Genomic DNA, 26,117 nt, shown 5'->3' with positions numbered 1-26,117 from the left:
GACACAAAGAATTACCGTCTGTTAAATCTGCTCTTCTCTGGCTAAAGGCCAAGCATATTAGTCTGAAATGAATATGGCAATAAGTAGATGCAAAGATGGGTGGGTATTTGGCTTTTATCTACTGCAAATGTACCTCTCCAAGATGTTTCCCTCCTTGATTGATTGCATGTTTAAAACCCAGCGTTTCATTCATTCAAGCTATTTATAATTCTAAGATGTCTGTCTGCAATTGTTAATCACCAGCTTTGAATGCATCCTCATTGTCTGCAGACAGATTACAGTATATGCCCCAAATCTCTGCCTACACCAACAATTTAACATTGCATTTTTAGACTTTAGTATATGCCAAAAGACAACCAGTTCTGTTAATGTGCCTGCATGTCTTTAGTTTAGGCTATGGATGTTTTGAGCTATCAGGATAAATTCACAAAACTTCAAGCTGATGCTAATGACTGATAAGCTAAAAACAAACCTTTACAACATCAGTGTTTAGGGGATCTTATTGTTTTTAGGTGACTTCATTTGAGTTCTCAGGTAGTTCATGTGTCTGTAGTAAAAGGAATGTGTGGATTCATTATTCTGCAGATGAACATGCAGAAAGAGTGTCTATATTAAGCTAAACATCGCCATCTGCTGTCTACTTTATTTTTTACCCCTCTGTCCTGTAGTATACTGCATGTGTCCTAGTTTGAATGAAGCGTCTTTATGTTTGCTTTGTTATCTCTCTCTTCAGGGTCTTCCTGGTAATTCTGGACTGAAAGGTGAAGGTGGAGACCCTGGTCCTCAGGTGAGTAAGAAGTTAGGATCTGAATAATAATGCATGAAAATAAACCTCACCAGTGAATGAAGGCCACATCCCAAGTTATAAGTCCTGTTTGTCACTAAGTGGTCCTCATGTGTCTATGCAGGGCCCCCGTGGCATCCAGGGGCCTCCAGGACAAGCTGGCAAAGCTGGCAAGAGGGTGAGTGAACTCAATGACCTGCTCCTCTCACTGTGCTGTGTGTGTGTGCTCACATGTCTCTGTATTTGTTGTTGTGTGGTTGTTTGTACTTGTGGTCACTGCTCAAACGCTGAGAGGCTTACTTGCAGTCCAACAAACAATTGCTTGATATGTGCTTAAAGCCCTTCGCTGCCTCCAATCCTCGGATCAATGGTTGGCCAGTTAATCTGTCTGAAAATGCCAAAATGGGAAAATGGTTTCTGGATCTGGGACGCAATTAGTGTCAAGGTGCAGTCACTGTGCAGGGCCAAACGTCTTGACCTAATTGGTTACTAATAAGCATAAACCAGTGATAGACAAAGTAGTAATACAAATTTGATTCATGGGACTATTGTGAGCTAAACGTCTCATCTACTACTGTGTTGGACTAGAGGTAATAGTTTCAAAAAGGCATTGTACAAACATCAGTGCAACGTGAAAATAAGAAATATATTTCAGATTTGTAATTTCTTAAAGTGTTTTGGTAATCTTTTCAATAGTTATCATGTGAGAACATTGTTGTCGTCAGTTTAGAGTCCTCTTTAATTCCACCTCTTGATTTCTTAATTAATTTCTTTGTTCATTGCTGTTTAAAATTTTGTCAGCCAGTAATTTGTGTTATTCAGCATTATTCCTGCTCTACTTCTCCGTATTTGTTGCCCACACTGTTTATTACTTCAGGTTCCATACACAGTTGATTACTGATTAATATTTAAGATATTACATTCTTCTATAACTAACAAGACTTTGCACAAGCAAACAAAACACCTGGACCCTAAGAAGAGTAATTGTTATTCTGGTAACAGCTAATGGGGATCCAAATGAATAAACACACAAGCATACAGGCCGTGATAGTGTCATTAAAATGTCGGTAGTTGAAAACAGAATCAAAATGAAGGGCACATCACAATTATAAACCTTTAGCAGTTTTTTAGACAAAGTTCTGTTTTTGCCCCAAAGTCATTTCAACTACTGGCTACTGCAATATGTAGGTCTTTATCTGTATGTGTCATTCTTTCTGCTGTTGTCTCCTAGGGCCGTGCCGGAGCTGATGGGGCCCGTGGCATGCCTGGAGAACCAGGCGGCAAGGTACCGTATGGCATTACACAACCTTTCCTGGTCATGTGACTAATTACGAAGTGTATTGTTTTCATAAAGTATTGCTACAAGCATTCTACAGCCCATGGTGACTTTGAGTACTGATGACTCTGATGTGTGTCTATACAGGGTGACAGAGGCTTTGATGGACTCCCTGGACTGCCTGGTGAAAAGGGACACAGAGTGAGTTGTCACAAATTCATTCTGTCAAAATCATGTGTCAAAATGTCATTTTTGATGTCAGAAACAGCTTTTTAGTCCTTCCCTGTTGTAGATACTTCTGAAGTTGAATCACTGGGAGAATTGACCATTGAGCATAATAATGAACTGGATTTTGAAGGAGTCCTCATGAACAACAGAGTATTGTTTTGCCTGTGAAACAACTCCTGTAGATGCTTTTAGGCTTATGGGCAAAATGCTGTTTCTTCTTGTGTTAAGTCAAAAAACTGGCATTGAAACAAAATCCCTTACTTTTATGGGATTTGTCTTCTTAGATTACTATGATTTACCGAAGGGCTTGTATCTTACATACAAAAAGTTTTGTATGTAAGGAAAACCAAATCATTGTTTCAAACACGCCTCTCACCCCAATGTAGTGAACCACTGTGTAGTAGGGACATATATTTTTAGTGGAAAGAGGCAGATGCACTCGCAAATAATATCATAAAAACAACTAAGTGATTTATAAGAAAGAAGAAACAAAAAGGTTTTAAAGTAAACAACAAATTTCCCATGAGTAAAACTATAGGATTGAAATTTGTTAGGCATTAAACACAGCAAAATATGAGGTTTCCAAATAAAATCAGCATCAAAATGATGCAAAATGTGTCCAGTATACAAATATTTTTCAGAAAATAATAGCAAATTATTAATTGCAAATAATTGCGCATGAAACAAGCCCAGAGCTGACTGGTTAAGAATGCTTGCAATCAAGATTAATTAATTAAGGCCTATTCATTTCAAAAAATGATGAATTAACTCACATCTATCTTTCTCTACTCTCCACTCTTGTATTTTCTTTCTCTCTTTATCTTAGGGGGAGCTAGGGCCAATGGGACCCCCAGGTGCCCCCGGAGAGGATGGACAGAGAGTAAGTACTTCCTCTTTTAACTGACTTTAAAGAAAATTGCGTTCAACTCAGGTGAGCCACATTCAGTTACATCAGCTGTGGTCCACGCGCTGAGCCCTCAGGCAGCTGCAGCTGGGTGGGGACTATGAACTGGGAAGAAGGAGGGTTTGTGTTTAACCTTTCCGCCCCCTGAAACTAACTATCCACCGCACCCACCCCACCTCCACCCCCAGGCAGTTGCTACATTCAACAATGTTTGCTGATAGCTGAGATTAATCCCAGACTAATACAGGCTTTGGAGAGTTTGAGATTATAGGTGGTGACAGCTGATATGTTTCAATACGTCATGCCAGTATTTACCTAATGTTTTATTTGTTGAAATCTGAGAGTATAAAACATAGAAGCTTTCCAGCAGGGATCAATTCAATAAACTTTTGTCTTTTTCTTCCCTTAGGGCGAGGATGGAGAGATCGGGCCCAGAGGATTAGCTGGCGAGAGTGTAAGGCTTTTCTGCTATTGGTGCCATCTCCCAAACATATGGGTTTCCAACATGATGCAGCAATATCCTCATTAATCTAGCTTTTCAAGTAGTCTCTGATGTCTGATCTCTGCTTTAGTATCCAGCAGAACACTACAAGTGTCCTACTGATAACTATTCATCAGTGCATTGAGTATAGAATAAAAGTCATTGCTTCTCCTTCCTCATAGGGTCCAAGAGGTTTGCTGGGACCTCGTGGTCCTCCAGGACCCCCTGGATCTCCTGTACGTACCATCACCTTTATCGTCTTTGCCTCTAATCATTTCCTGTAATTGAAAATAGGTGTACATTAGTTACATTACACTTGTCTCTTTGCAGGGTGTTGCTGGAGTTGACGGGCCTCCAGGTCCCAAAGGAAACATGGTATGAACACAACTTTCTCTCAGTAAACTGACTTAAAAGTTGCTCTGTCCGTTCCTAAGACGGCAGAGTTTCAGGGAGCTACCTGTACTGTACATGACGGTTTTCTATACTAAACGTATAGAAAACAGTAAATAATTGGGCTCTTAAAAACCCTTTAAGATGTAGCTGGGAGGTCAAAGGTCATTCCAATGCCTCAGAGGACATGAGAAGAAGATTAGTCTCTTTTAAGGCAGCACAGGAGCAAGTGATAAATTGTGGCGGTGCCTTTTTATTAACGTTTTATAATAGGTACTGTATAATAACAGGCTAGATGTGAAATTTACATCAGCTACTGAATAACATGTAGATATAGGGTCAAAAATGCACCCTCAAGCTCTTAAATACATTTAACGAGACAGCAGTAACCTGTAAGGGTGAGCGCTACTTTTTGATTGATTTTTGAGTCAAAGAATTCCATAATTTAAGAGGCAGTTCCATAGAGTTCTGCACTGGCAGCCAAAGAAGTCAGTCTAAACAACTATATGACATGTTGTGTCAGTTAGGGTTTTTCTATACGATGGAATACAGAAGGTCCACAGTCCAAGTCAGCTAAGAAGCAGCATTCATATTAGACTAGATGGAGCAGGGTAGATACAGAAAAAAACATTTCTTTAAAAAATCACTAACTATTTAATCAAATAACTTTTGGAATGAGGTTATCCCCAGTTAGTTTGATGATGGTTAATAGAGTACGAGTATACACTGCTGGATGTTATCCTCATGTTTGGTTTTGACTGGTACGGTAAATACTACTATATCTGCCCTACTACTCACCCTTTTTACATTATGTATAAAGGGCCATATACTGTACAATATTAAACATGAATGTTGCCATTTAATATTTTATTTCTAATTCAGTTAGTTACTGTATCTAAGTCCGTATGTGACTTATCTTCTACAAATTGAAAGTGAGAGTTTACTGGGCACTGGAAGGCTGGATGGAACATACCTGTTTTGTGACAATGACATTGATGTGCGCAATTCAAGTATCAGTATTTGGGACAGAGGATTGCCTCTGAGACTAGTGTTTAGTGTCTAGTTTTGATAGCCTCCATTGTTTTTCAGGGCCCACAAGGAGAACCAGGCCCACCAGGGCAGCAGGGAATCCCCGGGACACAGGTGAATGAATCAATCATACACTCATGACATCCATTACAGGAGCAAAGACAAAGTGCGGAGTAGATGCTGCATGCACCGTGGCCACAGAGTCACTTGTTTTATTTGCTGTCTGCATCTGCCATTACAAACTCCAGACACTGAGAAAAGTAGATTTACTTTGAATTCACTGTTGACAGCTTGTGAGCTCATGAATTAAATGCACAGTTAAGCAGCTTTATTCTGACAGCATGTTGAGAGGTTGTTTGTCTTTCCAGGTGTAAAAGGCAATGTTGTACTCAGTTAAATTTGATGCACATAATCAGAAGTCGAACTGTCAAAGAAGATGATCATCTTCATTTAGATTTTTTGATTTTGCTCCTCCTCTCTTCAACCCACCCTTCCTCTATTCCTTCCTTCTCTACCTGGAGAGATAAAATGTACACACACATTTTTCTCAAATATTTTTTAGGGGTTATCTTGGGAAGGGGAGTGTTACGGTGTTGATCCATTTGAACGCATCTTAGTCTTGTTGGTGGAATTTCTGCAAAGCTGCCACACCTGTTGGAGCAAGCCTCAAATTAGCCTGCAACACATGCACACACACACTGACACACACACACACACATACACACACACACACACACACACACACACACACACACACACACACACACACACACACACACACACACAAACACAAACACAGAAGCACACATCAGGTAGCCACCTAGAAACACATATATGGGAACACATGCACAAATACTTAAGTGTGTGCTGTACCACAAGCATAGTAGATGCTAATATGGCTACTGACCCCCCTCTTCACACACACACACACACACACACACACGCACACACACGCACGCATGAATGCACACACACACAGAAAGACACGACATTCCTTCTCTAGCTCAACTATTTACAGTTCCAACAAACTCTTCAGTTTATCCAGCTTGTGTGTATGTGTGTGTGTATGTGTGTGTGTGTGTGTGTGTGTGTGTGTGTGTGTGTGTGTGTGTGTGTGTGTGTGTGTGTGTGTGTGCATGTTTGTGTGTTTGAGCATGCTTGTTGTTGCTAAAGCAACAGACTCTCATTTCTACCTATGTGTCTATGTGTTATAGGGTCTTCCTGGTCCTCAAGGCCCCATTGGACCACCTGGAGAAAAAGTATGTGACCTATACTACAGTATACTTTATTTATAAATCTCAAAATCGCTAACATTTGATTCCTATGTTTTAAACCGAACACAGCTGACCATTCTGTCATTTGAAATTTAATTTCCTGCCTTTTAATAAGTGGTGTTTAATCGGGAACAGACTGCTTTCTTAATTCCAACTTCAAATTACTTAGTAAAAGTCCCAAAATGTTATACGTGCAGCTTTTTAGAAGCGGATACAGCAGATAGAGCAGAAACTCTGCACTGCAGCCTATGTATTACAGAATTCTGAGACATGTTTGTAACCTCTAATCTTTGACCTTGTTTGTCTTTTTCTTTTCCTTATACAGGGACCTCAGGGCAGGTCGGGGTTGCCTGGATTACCTGGAGCTGATGGGCCTCCTGTGCGTGCTCTTATCACCTATATACGTACATACAGTACATCAGAATCACAGACACGCACAAACAGAAACATGACAAGTTTTTACTCAAAACTCAGACACTTAAGTTTCTGAAAATCCCCCTGAAACACTTCTTTCCTTTAAAAGACATATCTGTTCAGCAGTCTTACAACTATACAGAGTATATTATAAAACTAGTTTTGAGTGAATCAGTAATGTGGTCAATCAAGTAACTGTGTTCATAACACAACTCCAACACAGACCTGACCTGTTTATGACCCTTTTATACCAGATCTGATGACTTGAGATATCCTCATCAAACTATTACACAGTGGGTTGCAGGTCACATAGTACATGACATTGTTCACTCTACAGCCAGTTCTGTGGTTTTAGTCCATTTTCAGAAAGCAAGTTGCTGAACAACCCAATGACAGGTGTGGGGCTATGTGTAAAAAATGTTATCACTTGCCATCATAAAGGGATAAACCATATTTATATACGAAAATTCCAATAATTGTATTGATTTATAATTTGTATTCCATTCAAATGATTTGATATGACTAAAAATCTCTGTAACTTTACATATATACTGAAGAAAATAAATCTGCGTAGATATCAGCATAGCGTAATTAAATCTGTCATATTGACAATAAAAAATGAAGTTCGTATCTTTAACTTTGTGACTTTGAAATGACACTAGTACATTTGGAAAAAAAAATAGATCCCACTTCAAGTAAGTTATATTGAAAATTATTTATATTAAAAAGTAGAAAAAATAGACATTTGAAGCTCTTATAGTTAAGTGGATCACACAAATGACTGATGCAAAATGCCTTTGTGTGGTGTACTGCTAAATCTCTCATGGCATTCTTCATCAGCAGAAATATAATAATGTGCCTTTGAATTTTGTTATTCTCGAGCTGCAGTCACTTATGTCATCCCTCTGTCTCTGCCCTCGCTAGGAGAGGCGTGTAAGTTCAAGAAGCAGGCAGCCCTTAATTGCACTCAGGCCCCAGAGCCTGGTGATTTACAGCATTCTACCTTAGCCTCACATCTAAAAATGGGAAGTGCCAGGTGTTCGCAGCTAAAGGTTTCCATATTTGTATGTGAGGGTGTGTATTGAGCCGTTTGTATGCGCATGTCTACCTGCCCCATCACTGACACCACCAATGGCCACCACGCTTGTGGCTATTAAACTGCCTCAACCTGCTACTGAGAAAGTCATTTTTTTCTTTACTGACATATACAACATCACTTACTTTTAGTTTTACTCCTGTGTTGCCCTTATACTCCAATCATACACATATGCAAAGACCACACACCATCTCTTTTACTGATTAACACACAGAAGTGAATCGGTGCAGCAGATAAAAACACCATATAGCACACACTGATACGTCTTTCACACAAAAGGCAAGGGAAAATCCTGTGTTGTTGTTGTGATGCTGAGCCGTTTTAATATGGAATCAACACGAGTCAGCTTTGTTTTTAAAAGGCATATTATTTGGTGTGAGTTCTAAACAATGAAGCGCATTAGTTTGTTAGCTCCTTATGACAAGCTTTTCCTCTAGCATCTCGGCCTCCCCTTTGCTCTCATTTTCAGATGTATTTCTTTTCCATGCCATCTATAGCAGCGATCTTAGACAACACAAAGGCTTTTCCCCCCTCTTAGATAATTGTGGTGACACCAGTTCTCATTACTGATGCTTCAACATCATACATTGTTGCGTCAACTAGCTGAAAAACATTAATTTGCTTCTTATTCAGTATTTTTGATTTTCATTTTGTAGGGTCATCCCGGTAAGGAGGGTCCACCTGGAGAGAAAGGAGCACAGGTACGTGTGTTTAAAAAACTATGTGCAGGTGCGTGTGTGCTGCTGTGACCAAAATGCATCAGTGTAGTAGAAATACCAAAGTCAGTGTTTTTAAAAATGTTAACATAGAATGTGCAGCAACTAATTTTTAATGTACTCCAAGGACAAGTCTAATGCATTCAAGCAAAAAAGGACAACAAGATAACTTTACATTTCAGTCTTGATAAATCACATTACTTTTATTTATATCACTCACATACAGTAACATAACACATTCAATCCCATTATTCAGAAGCATTGCAATGTTTCTTTTAGTTATACTTAACCAACTATGGGCTACATTTAACTAACTAGCAAACAACACAAATGACAACAGTATGGTTAGTTGCCAAATGAAAAATAATATATTTGTAGACAATACATGTGAATCAAGTGTTAAAAAGAATGACATGCATTTTTATGTAATCAGATTGTAATTTAAACAAACCTTTTATAGTAACAGAAAACAATAATTTAGAGTCAGTAATCTCATATTTTTGTTTGTATTTGGACACTCACACTATGTTTTATTTCTCCAGGGTCCCTCTGGTCCACAGGGTCCTATTGGTTATCCTGGCCCTCGTGGTGTCAAGGTAGTTTGGTTCATGTGGAAATTTGATTCACCAGCCTTATTTATTCCTTTGCTAGTTATAAAACCCATCCTTTAATCTATTGTGCATAATTGTATTGTTTTCTCTTATGTTTGTAATGCTCATTAATCTCTCTTTCCTGTCCAACAGGGTGCCGACGGTGTTCGTGGTCTCAAGGGAGGGAAGGGAGAGAAGGTATAAACTTCTTAACATGCTGAATTGTTTCCACATCATTTCTCAATTTACCACCCAGATTATAGCCACTGAGATTAGACTGAGATTTATGCAGTTTTGTCAACAAAGATTAATACAAGTAAATATTCTGACCTATGAAAACACTGGAAACAATTTATTTGTACAAATAAGATAGATTTGCCAAGTTGAATCAACAGACTGAATCCAGTGGGTTTATTTCAGACAAAGTTTGGCTGCTGCTCTCCAAATTGACAGTGGTTGTCAAAACTTCACTTGGTGATAAAGGCGAAGACAGCAAAACAAAGTTTTGGAACGGCGTGTAAATATATTCATGTCACAGATACTGTGTTTACCTGCCTTCCCAAATTCGTGTTTACTCTTTTGAACTGGAGTGGACAGCCGCTGCAGCCTCAAAGTACCATGCAGAGGTCAGTCGATAGCCATCTTCAGTGGAGACAGACACTTTGCTGGAGTGACCCTCAATCAGGTGTTGAATGTAAAGCTGTCATGCTCGAGGCTTTTGGTTTCAAAGAACACTGCAATCCATCTCAAGTACTTTTGAAGTGTTCAACTGTGTGCGTCACCATCTGGAATTTAAACTAGGCTTCTTTTTAATATGTGTGACATTTATTTAAGATCGATACAGTTATGCCGCTGTATAAAATCTATTATCTGACTGAGGGACATTGTTCTCTACAATGACAGGTATTCATATCAGTTTTTATATTGAATTATTTATGGCAAGAGATTCAAAAGCCAAACCTTGAGGAGAAAGGGTTTGTTATGAATAAAGGATGTGCTTTACCTCAGGTGTGTGTGTGTGTGTGTGTGTGTGTGTGGTCTTCGTGATGCGAGTTTCTGGCAACAGACATGCTCAGTGCTGCATAATGCATCAGATAGGGTTTAAAACATGGACAGGTGACAGACTAGAAAGAGAAAGTGTCAGAGGAAAGTGACAGAGGTTTAGCTGAAGTGAAAAGTGTCCTTAAGCATCCATTTGATTATGTAAATTTGAGGATAACATTTTTTGTTCATTTACAAAATTCACAAAATTGTTATTTGGTTTTGTTGTGTAAATTCTTCATTCAGTGGATCTTTAAAATTGTTTGAAAAATTTGTATATCTGAGAATTAGATATATGTATATGATTGTATTTAGTGTATTGCATCAATATTTCCAAAATCCCAAATTCCTAAAATCAGTTGGTGCAGGTACTAGAGTTAGAGCAAATGTAAATGTAGCACAGCTCATCTACCAGCATTGAAATACAGTTCCTTGCATATGTTGTTCCACTATCTGGCCAGCAGATAGCAGCATCAATCCTGTGATCCGAATAGTGAACATAAGCAAGCTGAATATTAACCAGATGTTCAATGAATACAAAATATCAGGAGACTTAATAAGTTGCCCAGTGAAATGGAAAAAAAAAGTCATTTTAAATGTCTCTTAGGAGGAAAAAAAGACATGCTTTTAAACAACATCATGAAATTACTGAACATTGGCAAATGCAACAACTTCTTTGTGTCTTAATTTAGGGTGAGGATGGTTTCCCAGGTTTCAAGGGAGACATGGGAATCAAAGGAGACCGGGTGAGGAGCATTTCTGAAATTTAATTATCTGTCATGCAAATAACTTCCTGCATGTCCAGTCTGATCCTTGTTCTTTACATGGAGGCAGTGACTGACAATCATTTTGATATTCCCTGTGTGTGTTTGTGTCACAGGGTGAGCTTGGCTTGCTTGGGTCCCGTGGAGAGGATGGTCCTGAGGGTCCTAAAGGCCGAGCTGGCCCCAACGGAGAGTCAGGTCCAGCTGGTCCTGCTGGAGAAAAGGTAATGGGCAAACCCAATACAAGAATCATATCTCACCATGTTTTCATTTCAGTTTTATTTCAGCTTTGCTCGTGCTGTTATTGTCTCTCAGGGTAAACTGGGCGTTCCGGGATTGCCAGGTTATCCAGGAAGACAAGGACCTAAGGTAAGTTGATGTCACTCTCACCACAATAAAGGATGTTGTCTTTTGTCATTTCGGATTGAATCTGCATCAGTCTGCTCTGTTATCAGAACTGTCAAGGCTTCATGGTTATCAAAATGACAGACAAAAGCATCCACACTGTACACCGTAATGGTTTCATGCAAATGGATGATGCACGATAAGATTATTAGAAACTGTAGTACATAGTAACGTAGTAAAAACAGCTGGTAAGATAAACTATTTAATGCATACAGCGTGACGGTTAAAACAGTTACAGTAAGTGTTCTCTGCATCCCTGGGGAGGAGCAGGGCTTTAGTGCTGATCATTTGTGCATTACATGTTTTACATGATAAGGAAATAATTTTAAAGTGACTGTTCTTGAAATGAAGGTGAACAAACTAATGGCTTTTTTAAATGGCGTATTTAATATATTCATATTTATTACATTTATTAATATATCATGTAATATTCTATAGATCACTTATAATCTATTACCTAGAACAACTTCTTAGGTTGCCAGGTGGTAATAAAACCTTTGGCTTGTGTTTATCCTCTGCCAGCATGACATTTGTTTGTCTTTTCAGCTAATTAATGAAACAAAAAGACTCCAATTGACTGTTAGACCACTTACCTTTGCTGCGGATCAAAATACATTAATTAACAACATATCAACACTTTTCAACTGCAGACTTAATGGCTCATTAGAAGTGAGAAACCAACAAGCATTCCAAATGTTTTTTACTTCATTATTACCAAATGGAAGGTTAAAGCCAACAGCCAAAAAGATATTTCATGACCTGGCAACCCCAGTAATTAGTTAGTAACTAGTTAGTAGTAGTTAGTAACTTAGTAACTAAGTAATTAGTTATAACTTACCCTTCAGGGTATCTTATCAGAAAATGTTATAGAATTTTTAAACATCAATTATTGTCAATACATTTTTGCCCAAATACTTTGGCACAATTTTTGTTAAGTAATGAGATTCCATATCCAGCAGTTTGCTCTAGTGTTCTTAAAATTAACACATATCCCATAAACACTATCTGCCCTTTAACACCTCACAAACCCTGTAAGCTGTAGCAGTGATTGTGCTGGAGCAACAGCTCCCCCTTCTGTTTGTTGCTATAAAGCAATGCAACATTTCCTGCCAAATGTGAAATGGGTGGCACATACTGTAAAATGTGTCTTAGAGTTTAGTAGAGAACAGATTGAGAAGTTATGGTATCATTTTGTCCTCATTTAGAAATCAGTGGAGTCATACCAAATGTGTTACAGTTTTTTCTGAAGTGATTTATTCATGTAAAGAGATGAGACAACAATCTTTCGCTCGATGAAATAGTTAAGCAGAGTTTACCAAAACTTAGAACAAACTATATAATTCAGATCCTCTAAATAGCTGATGACATGTACTGTTGTATAATGTTTATTATTATAGGTGCAGTATCATAAATATTCACCCGTAACTTGCCTCAGTCACCATCCACTCTACATGTGGATTCAAAGCGTACCCCATATGTCTGATGATCCTGTGGAACCAGTTTCTGTAAACATTTGTCTAAGTGAACATGAGTGGATGTTAAGAGGTGCTGCCCACTCAGATTGTGATGAAGCAATGCCACAGGCATGTTGAAGCACTGCCCATGGGGCTGACATTCACTGAATACTGTCTTGTTATGGCAGGGGTTTGTACTTCACCAGAATACTGCAAAGAGAAGTGTTCAGGCCCCTTGTGTATTTTATTGTTGATGGCATGTCTCTAATGTCAGAAGTTGTTAGAGGTTGAGCAAAACAAAGTATTTCATTTAGAATCCACAAAATTTTAAGCTTTTTAAATTAGGCTGTGTGAAAATGACTCAATCTAAAAAACAAGATGAACTAAAGAAGTAAATCAAAGTTTGACAGCACAAGATTTATTTACAGAGAGAATGACTTATTAGAAATAAGGTATTAGACATAACCGAGCAATACTGAGATATCATTGATTATTTTTCTTATTGAATCTCCCAATGCAAACTGTGGTGAGGTGCTGCAGAACGGGTAAGCTGCTTTTTAATCCCCAGTTCACAGAGTTTGACTGCAGAAACAAATCACGTCACCTTGTCTTGTGTTTACAGAGGTCTTGTGCTAAGCTTGTTTGTTCTTCCCGTTATGTTTCTGTCTGTGTGTGTGTTCCCCACATACTCATAAGTTTAGATAATTTTCCTGAGAAGCTTTCCAAGTTCTGCCAGCTTGATAAACATTTTTAGAGATACCAGAGTGGGGAAAGTTTGTGAATTGGATATATTCTTCTTCTTTTGAAGGCAGACAATGTTATTTTGGTGTAAAACTTTCACTACATTACTACTAAATTGTGCAGATAAATACAGGATGTGCCTTCATTATCATGCATGCTCTGACCCACTCTGCCTCTCTCATGTTTCTCTCATTCCCCTCCATGATATCGCCCTCTCACATTAACAGGGCTCAAGCGGTTTCCCTGGATTCCCTGGAGCCAACGGCGAGAAAGGAGCCAGAGTAAGAACACACACTCTCATTGGATACACACACTGTGCCTGTTTGTGTATGAAAATCACCACACCATCATATCCCAGCACAAAAGAAAATTGATTGCTATTATAAAGGCTTCTGTATGGTGACTTGGCACAAAAAATAAGCAGCAAAATCGATGTTGGGGAGAGAACAAAAGATGTGGAAACAATTGTGCTTTCATTGAGCCCCTCTCCCCATTACTTGGCTTGAAAAAAGTAAGTTTCACTCACACAGTCTTGATGCAGAAAAGAGTTCAAGGTGCAGGTTTTACTAATAACACCTATGAAATAGTCCTGGACGCTCTCCATTCACCTTAAATAAAACTGTCGATTCATAGAGTAATGTTAAAAAAACTATCAATTTCACATGATCTTAAATATATAAAGTAGTGGAAAGAAAATTGCTTTTTGCTTGTTGAGTACATCAGAATCATTAAATGGACACTTTGAAGTACATTATCTCACTTACAATGACCATGGCTACCTGCCAAAATGAAACACTCTGTGCTTTTTTTCATGAAATCAAATTTTGTCACAGTGTTGACTCAAAGCCAGAGAGCCATTTCCAGCTAGTATAGTAATATTTTCGCAGCATTTGTTGGCAGGCTGCTGCTTTAGTCAGCCAACCAGTAAAAATATAATACGTAGCAAAAAAATGCTTTTTGAGATTTTATTAGTAGACTCAGGTAAGTAAGATGCATCTGAGTGCACTTCAATGTACTGAAAGATTAGTAAAACGTTATTTAGCACAAGTACAGTTTGATTTATCTTTCGAAATGAAGAAATGACAGGGTGCTAATTTAGAACTGGAAGCCAATTGTTCTGTGGCTGTTTGACACTATAGAAGTGATTTTAGCCCTTTTCTGAAGGACAGATGGTAAAGTGCTGTCAGAAGTGAATTAATGTTGAATAATGAAACACAGGAAGTCTGTGTGAGTGCCTAAAATGTTTTGCCTTTGATTGTCTAACAGGGTGTTGCAGGCAAGCCTGGTCCAAGAGGGCAAAGAGGTCCAACGGTATGTATTTTTTTCACTCCACTATTTCCTTGATTAATGCAAGGAATTAGTTTTGACTCATCCTGTATCCACATGGCATCATTTAAGTAGACTGGTGTATTTTCCACATTGTTTTACTAGTTTTTGTTTCTTTGTAGGGTCCTCGTGGGGGTCGGGGAGCCAGAGGTCCAACAGGAAAACCAGGTCCCAAGGTACACCAATTATTCTAATCACAATAAAACACAACTCTTACATTGATTGTAGGCTTTTCACTGGGTAGTCAAGTAGTTCAACATCTTATTTAGAATAAAATGAAACAATGCTCCCATGGTTGCCAATGCCAAATATACATAGTGCAAAGATACACCTAAATATTGACTGATGAAGATGTGTTGTTCTTGTTGTGTTTAATAGGGCACAGCAGGCAATGACGGTCCTCCAGGCCCACCTGGAGAGCGAGTAAGTCCATAACACACTCACTCTGGGATGGTTATAATACATGTGAACCCACAGAGGGTTAAAAGTTTGTCACAGTTTGTCAAGGTTGCCTTTGCATTTAAGATTGTGCTCAGGCCATTTATTGTCATCACCCCCCTCACCTCTGACTGGCTAATAAGGAAGACAACAATGTTTTACTCACTGAAGCAGTTTTCCTAGAATGACAATACGATTAGTAAGGTTTAGTAATAGATTTAGAGTCATTCAAAATCTGTTCTGACTGTTTGCTTATTTGTGTATGTCTTCCATTTTATTACCATTAACTGATTCTGTTAATATAAAGTCTTCCTTGCCCCCCATGGTTTACTGGTTGGGTTCAACTTAGGCAGCACACTGTACATATACTGCCATGTAGAACAGCTGCAGTCATTTGGGGTTTTGCTTAAATTTTTAATGTTCTGTTCCTACCTTCATCTAACACACAGCAGCATTTGTGGTTTTCTTTATCCCTCTACTTTACCAATAGTTCTGAGAGTTTGTCCTTTGCAGTTTTAAAATGATGCTCCAACAAAAAAGAAAATAAAAAATAGTGCAGATCTAGATCTATAGCATTTTTTATTGAGCAATGAGTCCTAGGTGGCTAAATCATTAGCAATGATACAATAGCCATCCAGCAGTGCCACTTTATTTAATACCTTTCATTAGATTTTGTTTGATTTCCAGTGGTGTTTAAGCGCAATAGAGAAAATGTGAAACATTGAAAGGAATCTAGTAGTCATGCAAGTCAGCAAGTTACATTAGCATTTTCCCAACACTACGGGGGAGAAATTGACTGTATTACAACTCTGGCAGAGCATGATGAAGGTAAGTTAATCAGAAAACATAACCTCTCTTCCGTTAGATGGAAACAATAATGTTGGAGTGTTAACAAATTCTGTAAAACCTCTTGTTTTCCACGTGAGCTACACAGCATATAACGCATCATGCCTCATTAAAATAGTCACATTCAGTCTTTCCTATGTCAAAGGCCAGTGTGAATCAAACGTATCATTTAATAAAGTGAAATCTTCCTCAAATTCCACTAGTTTTACACATCTGTGAGGCAGCACACTGCAGTTTGTGCTCCTCTATCTAGACCATAATTTTTAGTTTTTTAAAAACGTTGGTTTTGGATTTTGGTATCAGGGGTTAAGTCTGGATTAACTGAGTGCATAATGTGTGCCCTCTGCACCAGGACTTCCTATGGTGTGCACTTTCTTAGAACACGCGATAGCATGTTGTATCAGATGTTGATAGGCAGCTCATGACTTTCATGATTCTACAGTATGTGGGCAGAGTGCAAATCTGAGAGATTCAAAATTGTGAAATTCAAATGATCAGTTCATGAACTCTGTATCGCTTAACAGCTTTTGCTGGTCATGTTCCTTTGAATAAAAAATATTTTAAAAAATCCCATGAGAATTAGATATCATAATTAAACCCAAAAACTAAACAATACACAAATCTGATAGATGAAAGTGATTTCTAGATAAACTTCAGTTATCAGGCCAGATTTGAGCCATGTTTACATTAGAATGCAAAAAATTAGATCTGAAGGACATATTTTAAATGTGAATGATATTTAATCTCCCTAAATTCCTCAACAATATACTGCAAAGTAGCTTAGTAGACAAAGTAGACAAATTACACTTGATCAACACATTTCACTGTAACTTCACTCCACAACTTTTCAGTATGAACATTAATGTCAGTGGCACGCCGACCTCTTTCTCTTACCGTTAGGGTTTTCCAGACTCCAGACTCTTACTTATAGAGTCACAACAGCCACCTTGATACTCTGGATGATTTTCATCAATATCCGTGCATTATTCCCTGAGAAATTAAACGAAAATGTCTTGCAATGTTACGGTGAGAAAAAAAAATCTTGATCTGCACCAAAAGATATTGGATTAATTCTGGGCCGAGACCCATTCCTCATCAAAGTTTTCCATCTAATGTCATGATTTGGGATTTGACATGAGTTTACCTTATTTTACCAAAATAAGAATCTATCTGTTAAATAATTCACCCCAGACATTCTCCCTTTCAAGAAATATCACCTCCCAAACATTTGATAACATTCTAAGATCCAGCCTGGTTGGAACACTAAGGTATCATTAGAAAAAATTCAGAGAACCTTGTAACTCCACACTCACTACTTTCCTCTATAGCTGAATAATGGAGGCACTGTGACCAAAAGCTTTGTCTTAGCATTTCACCACTTGAGTGGGCTCACAATAATGACCTGGTGAACAATGACTGACAGCAATGATTTTACACCATTTTCTATATTGAATAACTTGGACATGCTTCTCAAGCTACTAGCTATAGTCATATGTCCACATGAAGTTCTTCAAACCTTTAAACCTGTTACTGTTATGTTGATTTGTTTTCTTTTTGCGTAATGCAGCACTGACTGTTTGTCTGTCTACTGCAGGGGCCTCAAGGACCTCAGGGACCAGTGGGCTTCCCTGGACCAAAGGGACCCCCTGTAAGTATTTCACCTTCCTGAACTTTACGCACTTTACATCTAAATGTAAACTGTAAAACCAGTTTCTCAGAACTTACTTTTTCTCGTCTTTCGACTGTTTCATTGCAAATTAGCCTAGTTTGCAAACATTATAATGTAAGTCACAATTGATTCAATTCGAGGAGTTCATGGGGTTCAGTAATACATAGCAATATCCCTAATTCTGTGCAGGGATCATTAGTCTAACTGTTATTGAAGCAGAACCCATTTTCTCACTCCCCAGTCCAGGTAGGAGACAAGTGGTAATTTCCACCTATTGATTCAGAATGGATTCATAGCTGGCTCTTAGCCCTCAGCCAGTCATGTTGTTCCTTTCACCAAAATAATAGAACCTGTTATTTTTTCATTAGTGTTCCAGTAGTCCAGCTAAGACTGTGCCAGTCCGAAAATTATGTTTGTACGACTGATATTGTGCTTACAAAGTATTTGCACAATACTGGAATAATACAATCTCATTGCTTGGTAAAATAAACTTTTATTACAGCAATGGGGCCAATTTCATAGTGGCATGATTCACTTCAGGTATGGATGTGATGGTGACGAATGTACTATTTGTACCTAACAGGGACCACCTGGAAAGGATGGGCTGCCCGGACACCCTGGTCAGCGTGGAGAGACGGTGAGTCATAAAGATGCAATATCCTGTTTGTGCTTTCAGTAACCTGTGTGCGCCGTTTTAGTCTCAGCCTCTAACTTCCTGCTGAGTGCAGAAACAGAAGATCTCACATCAAACTGGAAACTCAATATAACTTAATATTTGACACTTTTTTGGCATTTTCCACTGCAGGAGTATGACACCTCATAACTTTTTTCAGTTTCTGTTTGATGTTGAATCTCCTCTCACTGCTCAGTTTTATCGTGTTTTAAACCCATACGAATTAGTTTGTTGTGTTAATGGCTGGTAGTCTGTGTACTAACTGCCATTTAGACTAAAGTTGCCAAAAAGACAGTTTTAGCGCTCATTCTTCAAATTGCCTCTTGATTGCAGAGCAGATCTGATCCCTCCCAATCAGTGAGCTGCACTTCAATTGAATCTCCCCCCTCTTCCTCCTCTAAATCTAATCTCTAATGCTCTCGTATGCAGTAGATTACAATCAGTGATACAACATCTCAGTGGGAAGCCAAAGGGGCAGACATGTCTGTTAAAGCCAAACTCGAAAGACAAATCCCTTGTGAACATTGTCTAAGTCTATGTGCTTGTCTCCAGTCACACACACACACACACACACACACACACACACACACACACACACACACACACACACACACACATGCTGCACTCAGTCTGAGTAAATCCAGGTTGCTCAGACTCCTGTGTCATGGAGATGGACACCAGGAGTTAACCATTTTTGATGCAGCTTCTAGTTTTTATTTGCAAATATCCAATGGAAGGACACTGAACTCAGATTGTTCAGTTGCAATAAGATGTTCTTCTGTAGCACTGGCAGGTCTTAAATAATTGAGCAGTAATAAGTGAGGTGTAACTAAACCAGCAGACATAAAATCTGTTGCAGCATCATAGAACGGTGATTCATGTACTTTTTTGTCAAAATGGATTTATGAGCTTAATAAGAAATGGCTGTACTAAATCTGCACTGAAGATGCATTAATGCATGGATGTCATATCCCATGCGACATAAGATTTATCTGACAATAAAAATAACAAAACAAAGCAAAGTTTGACTTGATCACATCTAGTTGCAATCCCCTGCTCCCAACTTCGATTCCTCCTTACTTGGTATGCATCAGTGCACCTTGGTTTGACGAGGCTCAGAGGGCAATAAATTCTACTAAAAGCTTGACAGATCATCGCCTCTATCATTAAAGCTTCCCTTTCCGCCTGCCTCTTTCCTATAGATAACGTGATACACCACACACGAGTGCTTCCCTGCCTTTGCTTCTATTCCAGCGACAACGATAGAGTCTTCATTAAGGTGTTTATGGCTGTAGATTTATGCGCTGATGAACAGGCTCCACAAGCATCCAATATGATAATAGATCACAGCAATAAACATGCTCATAGGCGCTCAGCCCCGGCAACACAACTTGCATTTGAGGAAGTGCAAATAAAGATTTGAGTCTGTGTCTCTGAGTCAGGGCCGATGCTGTAACAGCATGGCCTGAGGGTTTCCACTGAGTAATAAATCACCATAAATCACAACATAGTGATCAATAAGCCTGGAGTCATAAGTCAAACACGATCGGCTTTCTGAGCTTGGGTTTGAAAACTTTGTTAAGTTGTGGTATAAGAAGTTGTAAATTAAATGAGTTATAAATGAAATGAAATTGGTTATGCTGGAGTTTGATGACTGAGAGATGCAGAGATCAAATGGAAATCGGTGGAAAATTCAGTCAAAAGGGAAAGTCGGTTTGCACTGAGCACTGCCCTTGGAGTTTGATATGTGTTTTATGCTAATCACTCTCTGGCATCGATAGAGTTTAACTGTATTCACTCTTTTCATTCTGTCATATCTGGAAATACACCAGTATTTAGCAACTCAGATAAAGGTGACAGATATGTCTCCATAAAATTATATCTATATAAAGGATACCAGTCATTCTATATATTTACAATCCTGCTATATTTATTCACTTCATGGCTGGACTACTAAGCATCACATTGGGTTAATATTTAGGGCTTATATAGAGTACTTGGAAGAAGACTCAAGCCAATGCAGATTGGATTGTTCCTCTCCCTGAAGACAGAAGTTCATCGGATTTGTGCTGCACTATTAGATTGAATGCTTGAGACACAGAACTTTTATCTTTTTTGGCATGTCCCGTTCTGCTGGTTGATCTGTTTAAGCATATCCATTGGGAACACTGCAATTAAAAAATCGACCACACACTGTGCATATAAACTTTTTCAGCAAGTTTAGTACAACTAATTGGTTTATATTACACCAGAGGACATTGTGTGCAAACATTTAAAAGGATGATTTCTGGTCTCAATTTATAAAATTCTGAAAGGGTTAGGGGTTACCTTTATTAATATATTCAAATTGCTCTTTAGTTTAGGAAACAAACTCATGGTGCAGTCATTTGTTTTTTGTACAGACAACAGCAGCAACTTACATCTAAATTATAAAAAGAAATTATCAATTTTAAGCTGCATGCAATTGCTGACAGTTGTAAAACAAGTCCAAAACACACTGACAGAATGATTGTACTGTAACATCAGTTTATGAAGTTGTGGCTAAGGTGATTGCTAGCAGATGCCTAATTAAACATTCAGCAGACTTAGAACGACATTATCATTCCATTGGAGTCCTGCGTCTTGCTTCATCTTCATATTCACTGGTCTTTTAGCTCTGGTTTGGCTCATCAGCTCTGTGAGAAAATTATAAAAGGGATCTTTGGCTGTTAGATGCTTTTCCCTTTTAACCAGCCACTTGTTTGCCTTGGCTCTTTATTTGTTGATGCTGAGCTTGCCAGGCCTTGTTTGATGGAAACATCTGCCTACAATTTAATATGAATTATTTTAAACTTAACCACATGTTCCTTATTAGCAAGCCAAAAAATTAACAAATGACTCTAAAGTTAAATCTAAAAACAGCTAAAAGCTGAAGGATCTGGGTTAAAATTCTCACATACTGACATTAATATCATAATTGATGCTTGATAAAGATTCAAGAAAAACTTGGTTTTTAATCAGACTTCTTAAATGTTTCAATATAACATTGAAGTTTAACCTCCAATAACATTTAATTTACTTTTTAAGAATGTGGTTTTATCAGCTTTGATTGACAATGACCTGACAATATAAGCAAACCACCCCATAACTGTCATCCCATTTTGAATCCAATATTGATCTGACTAATATGGACATTTGTGACATCAACTTACCCAGCTGATCCCCGCCCACCTAAAACCAGGGAGGACGAACAAAGAAACAAATATAGAAATCTCTCATGTTGACATAACCCAATATGTTCAAGCATTGGCTGAAAGCTCTGTATATATGTAAGAACCATCACTCTTAAGCTGATTAAGAAACTATGTTTACAGGGTCTTTCAAATGAGCAAGAGAATGCCGTTATTTGTTTATCTTTAGTGGTGGCTGAGTTTCTTAGCTATGCTCATTGTTAGTACTTGAATATCCATGTATCTCTGCTGCGAAGTATACCTGTTTAAGAGTACTCTACAGAAAGGTCTTGTCTCTGGTCAGGTACATCTACTTAATGAATAGCACTGACAGCTTGGTCTAATTCCAGCCAGAAACATGTATTGCTCTCATGTCCCTCTCTGTGTGTTTTCCTGTTTGTACCTACTTTTGACTATCAGTAAAGGCTTAAAGTCCTAAATATGCATCATGTAATTTTAACATCAAGTGAATGAAGACATCAAGGTGTACAAAATAACAAAAGATTGTAAATTTAGCAACAGTTATTTAGCAGCCAGCGTTGTAATGTTATAGGAAAATGCCAAACCTAAATGGCTGCTTATCAGCTGAAAACAAATTCAAGTGGAATCCCCATGCTTTATTTACTTTGAATAGATAAGCTGTGTGTTTCCCCTGTTATCATGAAGCATATAAATACGTCTTTGTAATCCTTTTCAGGGTTTCCAAGGAAAAACTGGTCCACCTGGCCCTGGAGGTGTTGTCGGGCCCCAGGTAAGAGAAATGTATAAATAAGGAATAAATATATTATTCAGGAATAATTTTTATGAACGGGACATCTTGAGGGCATCGTAATTCTCCTCAATAAATGCTTAGTCCTCAGCAAAAAGTGATACAGCAGTAGTGAGCTAGTTATCTAAATGTTTGCGATCAACAGTAGATGTAAAGCAAGCAGTGTGGTATTGTGAACCACCATCATAGATTATTGATAGCTTATTAGAAAAATAAATAATGTAGGTAACTAAAAGAGAACAGTGCAGGGGGCTATTTCTGAGCCTTTAAACAGAATTTCGAAGATCTGTTCTCATTTAGGAAATAGATCAATTATTTATTTGGGTTTTAGACCCCCACTGACTCATGGACTTTGAAGTATTAGTGTAAGTTATCAATCAAATAGGCCTTCATGATATCACATGATTTGTATAAATGTATAGGCCACAATGTATAATTGTGATGTTAAACAGTGAATAATATCCAATTGTATGATGACATCTTAGGGACCAACTGGAGAGACGGGTCCCGTTGGTGAGAGAGGCCATCCTGGACCCCCTGGGCCACCTGGAGAGCAGGGTCTTCCTGGTGCTGCTGGCAAGGAGGGAGCAAAGGTATGTGTCCAGTATACTGTACTGAGGGGACAAAAATAGTTTTTCAATCATAACAAAGATTACATATTAATAACAAAGCCAGTCTTAGCAGCATATACAATATATCATCAAATGAATAGGCAAGTAAATAAAACATTAAAGCAGAGGTAAATATACAGATGTTGCAATGATTACAACATACAAAACTCTTAAAACCGAAGGTGTTCCCAACAATTATTCTTATCAATAAGTGCTCATTTGTTTTTCCATAGTAGCACAACATGCTAGAAATTGCCCCACTGCTCTCCATCTCCTCTATAGTTTGTAAAAAATACACAAAGTAATTTGTTCACAAGACTGGGCTTGGCTTTTCTCGTGGGCTGCATTAGATCTGTGGTAGTTACACTGAGGAGAGGGAGCCAGGGAGGTTGATGTAGAGATCAGCATTATAGAGGTGGGCTGCAAATTGAACTTATGCAGTTGCAATTATAGTACATGATTTGATTTTGCAGATTGAGCCAGAGCATTCACAAGCAGATATATTTCTGGAGGGCATGCAAAGCTCGGTAGACTACTTGATTGCTTAAATAAGACTGGGAAAAAGCAGAAATAAATCTAAAGCAATAAATTCACCGAGAAACACAGAAATACCAAGGTCTCCTCAAGACTCTGGCAGGTGACTGCTGAAGATACAGTGGCTGAGATTTTGGAGCACAGAGCTACATTCCCTCCCCGGCCCTTTCTTAGCTGGCAATTGAGTGCCCATTAGGAGCAGACAGTAACCATTTTCTAGAAGTATGGGCTGCTCCAAACCCACCCCCCGACTCCAAGGACCACTCAGCATCCCCTGCCCACCATCCTCTCCCTCAAACCCCTATGTCTTCTGCTTTCATTTTCTTTCCCAAGCAGACAGTTTAATCAAGTCCGTCGGCTAACTCCAAACCCTCCGCCACTCACAGCCCCACTTTCTACCCCACACTGCTCAAGCCTGCGCATCAGTATGCCAGGGACACTTTGTGGAGGTCTTGGCAGCAGAGCCCAAATCCTCTTATACCTCTCGAGCCCACTCTTCTGTGCCTCCCTGTTTGCAGATAAAGTCAGCCTGCCAATACAAAAGAAAGGAGAACGAAGCCAGAAGTAACTTTTACTGAAGTCAAATGTCCTTGTTTTAGAGATGTGGTGCACAAAATCAACTAGGAAGTAAATGAAGTTGCCCTGCAATTATTGGCAATGTTCCTCTCTTGTAGCTAGAATACAAAGGAACTTTAAAAGTTAGTCCAGTGTCTGAGGTGAGGGTTAGGGAAGGGGGAGAGCATGTCAACAGTTGCAGAAGCTGAACAAATGTCAAGCTCTGTCTGCTGGTTCAGTCAAATAGATCTCTGTCAGTATGTTTTTGGTGTGATGTGGAGTCACCCCTGATTTTTTTTAACCTTTGAGCTTTTAGACTTTAAGCAGTGAATTTTTTAACCCTTTCAACAGAAACATTTGTTCCAGAATGACAATGAGTTCGGCGATTGATGATTTGAAAGCAGTAGTGCCTTGGTTTTGATTGAATTGAGGCTTATGTATTGACTGTGTGGTGACGCTGTTAATGAATCCGCAGAAAACATACATGCTTCAAATTAATTGCAGTTAATGGCCTATTAAGATGGATGCTGGCTACAAAACAAGCACATTTCTGATCCTGGTGGGATGTGCAAAGCCATTAGTACATACTTTTCAAACTGATATATTTTTAAAGGAATTTAGAGTTCTCTTGCTCACTTGCAAGCTTTATAGTGTGGTACTTTATTTAAATACATAAATTCCGAAAGATAGCTGCGTGTACACATTTCACCAGAGGGCCGAGAGGAAGAAGATGTTAAGCATCTTTAAGTAGGATTGGCATTTCTTAACTTCTGATTTACAAGGGTCTGTCTGAGTGCTGTGCAGTTCTCAACTACATGATTTATCTGTCATGTGCTTTGCATCTTAAAACCGATACTGACACTGTGCCAGCACCAGTTCAACAGTTCGCAACCAATAAAGTTACATCAGAAGTTGTGTATGTTGTAAAAAAAAAGTCATCTAAAATAGTGAAGTTTCAAGCTCTCAATTTGTTGTTGCAAAGACTGAATCTGTGACACTATAAGGCATCACTAATGCTACAGCAATGACTGAAGAATAAAGACCATTTCAGACTGACGCAGTGGTCAAAACCTCTATTTAAACTTTTCTATGTAAAGTAATTCTGTGGTGTGGAATCTCTTTAAATGAAGACCAGTGACCCATCAGTGACAGCAGTCTCATGTAAAGGGACAAAAGTTGAACACATTTCAGGTAAAGCTCATCATACACCAGTTTCCTGTATAATTGCAGTATGAAGCTGGTTGTTATGTGGATACTTCAGCTGTATACAGACCTGCCTAAGGGACTAGTATAGCACACTGATTTTAATATAAGAACTTTGTACTGGTTGTCTGGCATTGCCAACAATGTGCCAACAACTTGTTGTCTGGCTAGGCTCAGTTGGCAGGTAGTTGACAGAGTAGATGACAGTTCTTTCCTAAATCCAGACAAACTTTCTTTCACCTGATTGGATGACTGCACAACTTGGTGGGCTGTTATTAATCCTTGCTTCTGATTTTCAAACTTGAATACACAACAGCTGTTCAAGAAACACTGTCAGAGTTTTCTTACAGTATAACAAAAAAAAAAAAAAAATCTGAGGTGAGCTATACGCTATGCAGCATCATGCTTTATTTCTACATTGTAACACCTGGTTTTGATAGTTTCTCCACAGGGTTGGTAATTTAAGAGACTATTTTCTCATCATCTGTCCACTTTTGGTTGGTTCTTAAAATTTCCAGACTTGTCCAGAATCTTGTAGTCTTTCTTTATGAGGTTGGTTTTTGATCCTCCTGCATGTTTCCTGTCGCTAAGCAGTAAACATTTTCCATTCACTTTAATTAGAATCACTCATGTGACTGGTCAGAAATAGATAAAAAAATATCTTAAAAATCTTTTAAAAGTTCGTTAGTATTGTTAC

The 26,117-nt window shown here is 38.5% G+C and overlaps 1 protein-coding gene across 1 annotated transcript in view; it reads left to right on the top strand.

Annotated features, from left to right (window-relative positions):
* Positions 1-26,117, top strand: part of col11a1a (collagen, type XI, alpha 1a) — an 80,976-nt gene that overhangs the window by 30,105 nt on the left and 24,754 nt on the right. The window contains exons 15-39 of the mRNA XM_073488672.1: positions 734-787; positions 909-962; positions 2,016-2,069; positions 2,208-2,261; positions 3,115-3,168; positions 3,602-3,646; positions 3,856-3,909; positions 4,004-4,048; positions 5,153-5,206; positions 6,307-6,351; positions 6,692-6,745; positions 8,533-8,577; positions 9,135-9,188; positions 9,336-9,380; positions 10,916-10,969; positions 11,104-11,211; positions 11,303-11,356; positions 13,815-13,868; positions 14,854-14,898; positions 15,036-15,089; positions 15,292-15,336; positions 17,792-17,845; positions 18,450-18,503; positions 22,446-22,499; positions 23,003-23,110. Of these exons, the coding sequence (XP_073344773.1) occupies positions 734-787; positions 909-962; positions 2,016-2,069; positions 2,208-2,261; positions 3,115-3,168; positions 3,602-3,646; positions 3,856-3,909; positions 4,004-4,048; positions 5,153-5,206; positions 6,307-6,351; positions 6,692-6,745; positions 8,533-8,577; positions 9,135-9,188; positions 9,336-9,380; positions 10,916-10,969; positions 11,104-11,211; positions 11,303-11,356; positions 13,815-13,868; positions 14,854-14,898; positions 15,036-15,089; positions 15,292-15,336; positions 17,792-17,845; positions 18,450-18,503; positions 22,446-22,499; positions 23,003-23,110 (1,395 nt within the window). The remainder of the gene's footprint in view (positions 1-733; positions 788-908; positions 963-2,015; positions 2,070-2,207; positions 2,262-3,114; positions 3,169-3,601; positions 3,647-3,855; positions 3,910-4,003; positions 4,049-5,152; positions 5,207-6,306; positions 6,352-6,691; positions 6,746-8,532; positions 8,578-9,134; positions 9,189-9,335; positions 9,381-10,915; positions 10,970-11,103; positions 11,212-11,302; positions 11,357-13,814; positions 13,869-14,853; positions 14,899-15,035; positions 15,090-15,291; positions 15,337-17,791; positions 17,846-18,449; positions 18,504-22,445; positions 22,500-23,002; positions 23,111-26,117) is intronic.

This window comes from Pagrus major, chromosome 19 (genome assembly GCF_040436345.1).
Source record: "Pagrus major chromosome 19, Pma_NU_1.0".
NCBI lineage: Eukaryota > Metazoa > Chordata > Actinopteri > Spariformes > Sparidae > Pagrus > Pagrus major.
The sequence above is the reverse complement of the archived record's forward strand: the minus strand, read 5'-3'. Positions and strand labels throughout refer to the sequence as shown.